Source organism: Durio zibethinus, chromosome 23 (genome assembly GCF_047325235.1).
Source record: "Durio zibethinus cultivar Kanyao isolate XHJ-2024 chromosome 23, ASM4732523v1, whole genome shotgun sequence".
Lineage (NCBI taxonomy): Eukaryota > Viridiplantae > Streptophyta > Magnoliopsida > Malvales > Malvaceae > Durio > Durio zibethinus.
In genome coordinates this window covers 8997322-9008231 of record NC_143184.1, presented here as the reverse complement: position 1 = coordinate 9008231, position 10910 = coordinate 8997322, and the positions used below count along the sequence as shown (strand labels likewise).

Below are 10910 nucleotides of genomic sequence, written 5' to 3'. Positions count from 1 at the left end.
GTACAAAACAACTTGACCGTTGACCGGTCACCTCCACCAACGAACTACTAGAAACATTAACCATTTTTTTCCCTTCGCAAGTCGCCGGGACTCAACTTTGTTGATTCACTTTTAGTTGATACTCACACAAAATTCCATTGTACGGACGCATTACGGTATCTTTTTTTCTTCTTCTCTTTGATGTGTGACGATGGCGGCTTCAGCAGATATCAACGGTGGGGATCATACGGTGGAACTCATCGTACTTGGCAACTCCAAATCGGCGGCTGATGGTGGCTCAGCCGCGTCTGCTTTGGAGGAGATTGCACCTCTCTTGACGCAGAGCGAGAGGCCCAAGATCAACATTTTCTCGGTCTCTCGTTCCCGAAGAAAACCTAGGGTAAGTCAAGTAAAGCCTTAATTCTATTTTTACATTTTTTTTCTGTTACTTTAAAATTATCTATTGCTGACTGCCTGAATCTTTAGTTTGTTCTATGATTTATTTTACTTGTTTATTGGAAACATTTTGCATTGAAATTTGACTGCTTGACTCGATAATCCAATTATTGTTCTATTTTTTTATTTTTTTTTTGCTTCTTACAATTTATATTGAATATCAAAGGACTTTGTTTGGCCACATTTTGTTGTTGAACTTCTAATGCCGCCTTGAGGAAAAGAAATTTGCAAAATCAATAACCAAACAGAATCCAAGAAAGTACAATGCAATTAGTAAAAGCAGCTTTAATTATTCTCTTTGCTATTTCATTTTCTTAGAAAAGAATGGATAATGTTGCATTCAATGAAGTAGCTTAATGGTTAAAAAAAACAATTTTATATAGATTTAAATCAGAGCGATGTCAAACGACAATGCTCATGAAATTAGGGTTTGTCTGGTTGATTTAAATTATTGGTTAACTATATTGCTTATGCTAAAACTAATACTAACATTTGCTTACCAAGAATGTAAAAAGTAATATTGATTTTTTTTATGGACTGAATTTAGGTTATCCCGTTTGATCTGTTTGCAGAAGCAAGTGATACAAGTACCAGAAACAGATATATCTCTGGTTTCATGGTTTATTTTGTATGAATGGAATGGATCCAGATACTCTGGTCTAGTATGCATGGCCCTAACATCTATAATCTACTTTGTCAGGGAAGTTCTTTCTGATACTTTAACTGGGTTAGTAGGATTCTGCTCCTCTATGGCTGAAGTCAGCTGACGAGGCTTGTCATAGATCTTGCTCCCCATGTAATAGTCCCTTTTCTCCTCTAAATTATCTTTTACTCCTATCCATGCAACTCTAGTTCTGGTGAATGAAATTTTAGGTGTAACCCTAGTTAATCTAAATAGAACTGTATGGGATATAATAGCTATAAATTCTAAACAGCATCAATCATTCTTAAGCTTCAATTACATAAATAAAAATCAAATTACATATTTTCTTTCTCTTTAGTTTATTGTCCTGCAACTTCATCATCCTAATAAAATCCATCGTAAGTTCGTAGGGAAATTTGATATTCTACCGTTGTTTGCTATAGCCTGAGTGAGTATGGATTTAATTTTAGAACAATTGATAATCAGGAGAGGACCCACTTGAGTATAATGTTACAGCAAAACACAAACTCAATTTTATGTGGGATAACATGATTTAATACTCTCCTTATTTGTAGGCCTCCATAAAACAGCTAAGATTAATGGACTATCATGTTGACTACGAAATGTATGTAATAAACAACCCACAATTTTGCACCTTGTCAACTTGTCGTGTTTCCAACATAAAACCAGTCAGCTATAGGCAGGCAGATTTCATCCTAAATCTAAGACCACAATGAACTCTAAACTCTTAAGTGTTATTTGATAATGCTACTTAGCACTCTCCCTCATGTGGAGGCCCTAGTAAAATAATTGAGACAAATGAGGTTATCATTTCGACTGTGAAAATTTGCCAACAAACACCAACGACAATGCGGACAATAACTTAAGCTCTAATTCCATTTTAAGTGTCAAATATACAGCTAATTGATGGTAGTAGGTGGAGACGTGCAACCTGAGTATAAGTTTGCAACAAATTCCATTCTTGACTAATGTGGGATAATACTACTAGACATTGGAAGCAGAATCTCTTTACATTAAGTATGTAATTTTTGGTCATCATGTGGAGGAGTGCTTGGTCTTTATGTGCATGGAAAAAGAGTAGAAACTCTTTTCACACATTCTGTTTAATGGATTGTAAAAGCTACAAAATTTTGAGGAAGTGAAAGTTTCAGTTTATATGATTGTTATTGACTCATAGGTATATATGTTATACGGTGCTTCACCTCTTGTAATTTTAAGCATTTATGCTTTCTCTTTCTTTCTAGCTTTTGACATCTCTTTTCGATGATTCCAAATTATTTTTGGCATAAGATATTTTTGCACAAAGCTTCCATTGATTTAGTTATCTTTTTTGTTTTATGATGGCAGATCCGTCAATTCGTTTATTTGAGACTGCATTTACAAGATGCACAGCTACCTTGATATTATCATATTTATGGTTGAGAAGAAGTGAGCAACCAATTTTTGGAGCAACATTATCCTGGAATCTTTTAGTTTTAATAGCCCTAGTGGGATATCTCTCGTTATTGAGTTTTATCTATTAGTTCACTTCTTATTCTTGCTTATCTGCCTTTTTTAGAGTTTGCTTAAATTGGGGACCCTTTCCCTCTTCTTCTGAAACAGAGAGAGAATAACCCAAGAAGAAAGGAAAATAAAAAAGCTTTCATCATATTGGGCTGCTCTCTCTTTATCTATTTGAAAATTTCATACAGCATACTCATCTTGCTAAAGTTATAAGCTTCCTTTGCAGTTTTGCTAGATTATACAGACACTGATTTTGTTCCAATGATACATAAGGCATTGAAGATTTTTTTTGTGTGTTTGTTGGGGAGGGAGGGGTGGTAGGTTTGTCTGCAACCGCATCATGTTTATGCCTGCTTATATCAGTTGTTGAGAGTCCTATCTTTGCAACTTACGATCTTTGCAACTTACAATGACCTGCAATGCCATAGTTTTTATATAAACTAATTGAAGCATTGCTCTACCTGCAATTGGAAAATTAAAATCATCAGGTTGGCATAGGACATAGATTGTTAACAAGGTAAACATGAACCTATCTGTTTGCTAGGATAGCCACCGTTGGTATTGGTTTAAATAAATTTGAATAGTTTCACCCTTTACTACATTCTCAGTTTCCGTACTAGGTTTTGCTTCTTTTTTCATTTGTCTAGTCGTTGTAATGTCCCTCCATTCTTGGACTGCTCTTGCTATGGCCTGTAAGCTTTATCCTCGTGAACAAAGCTAAGATAATGCTCTAGTCATAACTGATTTGGTCAATTTTTTTTTTCAGCATTCACAGAATACCTTTCTCTCAGGCTAATGGATTAAGCTTTATGACTCCAATAATGGCTTCAGTCATGGCTAGAATTATTTTGCATGAGAAGTTGAAAATTACAGAAATCAGAGGTCTGTTAACATTTTCTCACCTTCTACCTTGACTTATGCTATAAAATTTGACTTGCCTTACAGTGGTAGGGGTTTGATTACTTTATTGATTATCATCGCTTTCCAGCTCTTGCTTGCAATTTCTTTGGCGTGCTTTTCATTTTTCTTCAGATGCTCACTACACAAGGTACAGAAGTGAGTTAACAGAACCTTCTCGAATGTGCTCAGAATGAATGCCTAGATATGTTAAAGGTTGAAGTATAGTGGGAATTTTATGTTAGTTTGCCACTTTATGTTTGATTTATAATGATAATAGAGCATTTCCATTTATGCTAACGCATGATTTTTATTGTCTCTTTCTATATGCTTGCTACTATTTTATTTCTTTGTCCGTCTGTTGTCTCTAGTTGCGAAAATACTAAAAGTGAAAATTTTATCTTTTTATCGTGAATTTCTTTCACTTCAACAAACTGAATGACCATTTAGTTTAAAATTCCACATTGAAAATATGTTTCATTCATTTTTTATTAAATTACTAATTATTTTATATGGTCTTTAGTTGATGTTAGTCCCATTCTAAATTTCATGATTAAGAGACCTCGTTCTGGTAGGATATGAGAGGTACTATCAAGAGATATAACTATTAAAGAGTCTTAAGGATTTGAGTTTTGTTGATTACTTAGTGCAATTGGATTTTCTTGTTCTTCTTTTTTCCATATATTAGAGTATTGGTATATATGGATTTATTTTCCCTTCTCTGTGTTAATGTAGATTTTTGTTCTCGATTTAAGTTTGTAGCTAGCAGTGATTCTTCATTTTTCCAACACCAAAAATCCCAAACCTTCAAACTCTAAATCCTAATTTCACTGTTCTCAGGTCACTGTTTAGTCCTACCAAGTTTCCGCCCTCTCTTACCTTATTCAGAGCCTTAAATTAGAAGACTTTTTTCAATACTAGCCAATTCCATCAATTAGCCAAATCATAAGAAACCTCAAAAGTCATACTCATCTTCTTAGTAATGCCAGAAAATTCCATCTACCTACTTTCATTAAAACTTATTTTCAACTTTTTGTTGTCATTTTACTTTCCATAAACGAATTCTGATCTCTAAACCAAATTATCATAAACCACAACAAAGCAGTTTGAGGCAATAGTTTAAATCCATTTTAAATTAATTCTTCAAGTATGCGTAAATTCAAAGTTTTTTATTTTCTTCATGTATTTATCTTCTTTTTCCATGACATTATCCTAGCTGGAGAGTTGACATCCTTGAGGAGTACATTGCATTTTTTTTGTGCTTTTCTATGGAAAGGTTTATATACACGGATTTTATCCAAGTGGCAGGCACGGTACACATGTTTTCTTTAATAAATTCTGATTAAGCTAGTGCAATACCTTTTCAATTTCTTTACAGTAAACACATCAATGCTTGCACGAGGAGTGGGCATGAACAAATCATGTCCTTTGATTTTGTTTTCTCTTCTTGGCTTAGGGAATTAATTATATCATTTATTGTACTTGTTCATTACAGGTGGCAAATCCGTTATTGCAAGTCTTTTTCACTCTTCCTGGCATGGAGCAGGAGGGCTACTTAAAGTTGAGGAAGCAAGCAATATAAATTTCACAGGAAGTCAGCATTTATATGCGGCCTTGATTGGTTTTTCTTCATCAATAACTGGTGGAGTCGGCTACTGTCTCATAAAGGTTGCAGCAAAGGCTTCAGATCAACCTGTGTAAGTTTTTTTTATTTTTGAGTTAGAATGGAATCCTTTGAAATTTTCACCTTCTGCAATTCTCGCTATTTTTCCATGTTTTAAAAGTTTTGCTTACCATCAAACTTGATCCTGACTTTTTCTGCAATCTTCATTCCAATATTTATGTTTGCAAACCTTATTATGATATCTACCCCCATTTTATCTTTAATTGTATTAATACTTGACACAAATATTCCTGTTCTTTGCTGACAGGTTTTTCATTTGGCATTCTGGCTAGCCCTGCTGCAGGAATATGCACATTTGCCTTTGAGGTGAGTGCCATAAAATGATCGATTTGTAAATGTTCATAGAGACACATTTTTGTATATGTAAAAAATCACAGTTTTGACCACAGTTGATCTAATGTCTTAAAGCTCCATTTCCGCTGCATAATTGTACCATTTATTACTTCCCCACAAAGTGCCAATTTTGTAAGCAAATCAGAAATCTCGTGATAATTTGTCCAAAATATCTGGTTTACCTTACATATCATACTTCCATGGATTTTTTTCAACATTTCTTAGCAAATCCTTGTTTGTGTATAAACTTATCAAGTGATGTCAATGAGAGTAGTTAAGGGTAGCTTGAATGCATTGTAGGAGCCTAAACCTCTATTCTTGTGCATTGAAAGCGCCTTCTATATAAATGCAGTTGTTCCAAACAAGCAAAACATTTCAAACTGGTAATGGGGAACATTTAATATTTATAGACTCAATACATGCCATAGGCTAATCATGTAAAAACAAGAGGTGAACATGAATAACTAGTTATATTGCTTGACTTCCATTGATTAAGAAATAAGCTAAAATTTTTTACTTCTGCCTTGTATTGACTGCCAAATATTAATCCATTCCTCCACGGGGACATCATGCTCCAAATATGCAGATTAGCACTTTTAGTGCCTATCTGCCAACAGGTTCTCGATTTCACTTTGGAAGTCTGTGGATTGCATTTTTTAAGCCATGGAGAATAGCGTAACCATTATGTTCTTAAAAGTAGATAGTCTGGGGATTAGAACATGGCAGCCAACCTTTTATAGTTTGCTACCTAAATGACCAAACAAAAATATGTTGTTTGCTAATGTCTTAAATATTACCTATTGGCAATAAAGTAACAAAAAATCTTTTGCTTGAAGCATTGTGCTGTTCTAGTTATGTTTAACCAAAGAATTAATTCTGCTGGACCTATCTTTATTTCTTATGAGAAGCTACTTCATGATAATAAATTATGTTAATCATTTCATGTATTATGCGCTTGCTCCTAGTTAGACTTGCAAATCAATCAGCTTGGATATCTACTTGTTTTAACTAGAGATTCTACCAGGTGGAGCTAGAAATAGTTATTTTGGATATGGTTTAAATTTGTTGCATTTCTTGGTATTCAAGTGCTTAGAGCATTTCTCAACATAACTTTGCATTTTTATCGCAGGAGTTTGTGCTGCCAAGTTTCTATTCACTCTCTCTTATGCTTGCACTTGGTATTCTGTCCTTCTTAGCACAGGTTTGTTTCCAATATAACAATCTATTTTTGTTGCTTTAGCATTCTTGATGTAAATCAAACTAGGGTTTTGTGATTTTTTTTTTTTTTTGGATACAAAAGAGATTGCCATTTAAAGATAAAAAAAAATATTGCACGTATTAAAATTTAAACCTTAAATGAATTTGACGTCACCATTTAAAGATGATTATATAAATTAACTAAACTAAACTTTAAATTTCTTTACTTCCTATTTAAAATAGTTAATCATTGTCTAGTAATTGTTACAGGTATTCACTAATCATATTGATTTTTGGGTTTGGTTAATGTTTATGGCCACCTTGTCACAGTTATGGGGCATAGGCACCTCAGGAATCGCTCCTTCATTTGGTCGACTTGTTGGGTGCCTACTTATCTTGATCTCAGAGTCTTGTACTATGTATTTTGGACCCGAAAAAGAAATTGAATGAGAAAATGGTGCATTCTTTTCTTTAGCACCCAAATTTTTGTTTTCAACTTTTTTTATCATAAAATTTCTTAGTTGTTTCTAGTAGTTTTTGCTTTTATAGTTTCCTTTCATAAATAACTTTTTTTTTTACTTGTATATTGGTCGGCAAAAATGGAATTTTCTTGCTTATGTTGAGCCAAAATCTCACTAGAATTAAATCCATTGGAAATTGGAAACCATTGGAAATACAACTTTTTGATGGAGAATAAAGAGTAAGCACAAAAAGTATAGGAAAAAAACTAGTCGAGTCCTCAGGCAAATAAAATTTCCTAACTTGGAAATTGGAATTATGAAATTGGGTCCAAAGAGTTGGGCCGTGTGCTTCAAAATTCTCAGGAAGCTTCGTAAACCATGTGGCGAAGAAAGTCGATGTACTTTACAAAATAGAATTTTGAATGTTACTTTCTAGATTACAGAGAGCGTCGACGACACCTGATCATTCAAAAACCTTCGAATTTCAACAAATCCAAATAGAATATGAACGATTGTCATCTCTATTTTAAAAATATTGAGATTTTAGATTCAAATATCAACAATAAAATTTCTATTTATTATAATTATTATTTAATAATATAATTAGGTGTGATTTTAATTTTTTATTTAGATTTAATCTTTTTATGGGGTGATTTTAAAAACGTCTCCCATATCCTTTAATGCATTTAAAAAATTTACTTTTGAAATATTTTTCTGTAAGAATTGAATTCCTACTGACAATAAAAAACTCTTATTTTTACCAATTGAATTACACCTTTGTTGGAAATTGAGATTAATATTTGAATTAAGAGAAATGTAACAATTTGATTATCTAATTGATCACCAAAAATAAATGTTTATAGACCTCTATACACTATGTGAATGATCAACTGTCCAATTATCGAACAATGTAACATTCATCACCCTCTAAAATAACATATTCACGTTATTATAACGTTAATTATCACTGATTACCATTTTCATATAATAGTAGTTTTATCTTAACAATTGCCCTTGAAATTAAAACACATCTAAAACCAAAATAATAATAATAATAATAATAGCCACATAAGACAAAGGATTAAATATTCATTTGAATCTTATACTATTTCACTTATTTCATGTTGGTAATTAAAAATTAAAATTCATGATTAATACCTAAATTTACATTCCATCAAACTTATAATATATATATATATATATATATATGTTTAATGGGTTTGAATCCATTAATGAAATAATAGAAATCCACTAATATACTTGAAATTTTCAAATTTGAAACTTACTTTCAAAATTGATGAATTTTATTAGAGTTTCATCTTTAAAAAAAAAAAATTGATTGTACTAAACTATTAATGACTTGCTTTTTTTAGAATGTCAATCTTTTTTTTTAAAACAATGTTTGGTTATTAGGCTTCGTTATAATAGGTTTTTGACTAAACTTTGCATTTTATGATATCCAACAAATCATAGAAAAAACAAATAATGCACTGCCAATTTCTAAATTATTTTAATTGAAAAAATAATAATTTTATTTTTATAGGTTTTCTTTTAACGTGTACTTTTTAAAAGCAAAGGATAAGAAACCTTTATCAATCTTTTTAAATTTTGAAATTTTCATTATCAAAAATGAAAATTTAAACGTGTTAAAGTAAGATATATCCCTAAAATCGAGTAGATTGTGTGCCACTTCATTATTTAAAATAATAAAAATGAAAAAAAAATAATTATGGATATTCTTTTCTACTTATTTGTCACATGCATTAAAAAAACCATGTCAATAAATATGTGTTCCATGTGAAGATTATTTACACCCATAAGTTATTAGAAATTAATGAACTAAAAACTATTTTGACTAGGATTATGTTGGGTTAGTGCATATATAATAATAATAATAATTATTATTATTATTATTATTATATTAAGATCAGGAGATTCGTTGATGCATACGAACCCGAATTTCTATTCTACAAGTAATTCACTTCATTAAATAATTGGATGAATTGTTTGGATGAAAGCTTCGGATTCAGATATAATTATTAGTTATTATAAATTTAGTAACTAAGCAAACAAAGATGGAGCAATCATGAATAAAGAAATAAAAAGGAGTAAGCAGTAGTAGTAAGATTCTTATCTTTAGAGGGAGGGAGAGAGATATGAAAAGGACAGGCCGCCCCGCATGCAAATGGTTACGTTAGAATTTGGGTGTTACCCCCTTTGTTTTGATATTGGTTCCATAATATCATAATCTCATGGGAATCGGATTTTGGGGCGGCAAAGGGATGTCGCAATCACGCGCTTTGGCCCTTACGAAGGATACACCGAAAGCTTACATTTTTGTTTTTAATAAGCCACTTCTCCCTCATTTTTCATCTGACTTTGCCTTTTTTTGTTTTCTTAATTTTTTTATTAAGATAAATAATTTTGATCTTATTTTTAAAGTATCACCTAATTATTAAAACTTAAATATGTATTTATTCTTTAATGATCACGTCAACTATCTATGTCACATGATATTATTATATTATTTTATGTCTAGTCACATTATAAATTTAAAAAATTATTAATATAATAATATCACATAAAATTTAATAATTAATGTGATAATGTTACATTAATGTCTTATTAGGAAGTATCATTTAAATGACAAAAATAATTTATTATTTTAATGATTAAATTAAATTTTTTATTTGTTTATAGTAACTACTTGTTATAATTGAGTTACAAATGATATAATTTATCATTATTATTATTATTATTATTATTTCTAAAGCTGACCTCTCACAGTCTGTTGCTGCTCAATCCAAGCTCAGCACATATTCTTTTCTTGTGTCTTTTCCACCCCATGCCATAAAGAAACAAAGAGAGTAAAACTCTTTCATCCAACGTTTAATGCCTTATTAGCTTCTTTACCGAACACTTGCTTCAAATCATCACAACATTTATTTTCTTCTTTCCATCCCCAACTACTTTGCTCACCTTTTTTCTGGGACCATACTCCAAAAAACAAAAAGAAAAAGAAAAACACGCAGACAAATGTAGGGCCTGATTCTCTCTTTTTTTTTTTTTTTTTTTTGAGATTTTTTTACATCAATAATTATTTTAAATTCTGATTAATTTAGAGTTGAGCAAAGTTGGATTCCATAAGATAAACAAATTCTCTCAAATTTATTTTTTTTATTAACAAGACTCAAAATCGAGATCTTGCTTAAAAAAATCGAGCTCTTTATCACTCAAATCATGGACCATCTTACCATTTTGATGTACAAATTTGATTTACATTAATATGTATGCCAAATTTAAATATTATGAATAATTATTAAAGTATAATAAAATATTTAATATAATTTTTAAATTTTAAAAATATTTATTATGATATTTAAATTATAAATTTTTTAATTAAAATGATAATTATTTTTATTATTATTAATTTTAAATGATGATATTGACAAACAAATAACTTTTTAAATATTATATTAATTAACTAATTTTTTTTACTCATGTCATGCATGAAAATTTTTATTATATTTTTTTATAATTTAAAATTTGAATTTATATTAATTTTATATTATATATAGATAAATAAAAATATTCATAATCATTTTATAATTTGTAATGTAAAATTACAAAAATCGTGTATATATAAATTATTATGAAAGAATCCAAATAAGTATTATGAAAGCTTTGACTTATGAGAATAAAATTATATACAAACCTCAATGAAAAAATTAATTTC

The 10910-nt window shown here is 30.5% G+C and overlaps 1 protein-coding gene across 14 annotated transcripts; it reads left to right on the top strand.

Annotated features, from left to right (window-relative positions):
- The first annotated feature begins 190 nt into the window (after window positions 1-190).
- On the top strand, window positions 191-7187 carry LOC111314550 (uncharacterized). 14 transcript variants are annotated; one of them, XM_089752663.1, is made up of 10 exons: window positions 191-379; window positions 1008-1231; window positions 2447-2527; window positions 3369-3484; window positions 3591-3658; window positions 4716-4812; window positions 4995-5196; window positions 5431-5489; window positions 6646-6717; window positions 6984-7187. In XM_089752663.1, the coding sequence occupies exons 1-2, from the start codon at window positions 191-193 to the stop codon at window positions 1200-1202; spliced, it is 384 nt and encodes a 127-aa protein (XP_089608789.1). In that variant the 3' UTR covers window positions 1203-1231; window positions 2447-2527; window positions 3369-3484; window positions 3591-3658; window positions 4716-4812; window positions 4995-5196; window positions 5431-5489; window positions 6646-6717; window positions 6984-7187. The 14 variants fall into 14 exon arrangements, with proteins under 14 accessions (XP_089608789.1, XP_089608788.1, XP_089608786.1 ...); XM_089752653.1 differs by lacking the exon at window positions 4716-4812 and having other exon boundaries at window positions 254-379; window positions 983-1022; window positions 1136-1231; window positions 3591-3650; XM_089752658.1 differs by lacking the exon at window positions 4716-4812 and having other exon boundaries at window positions 254-379; window positions 983-1063; window positions 1136-1231; window positions 3591-3650; window positions 7044-7187.
- Window positions 7188-10910: the final 3723 nt, after the last annotated feature.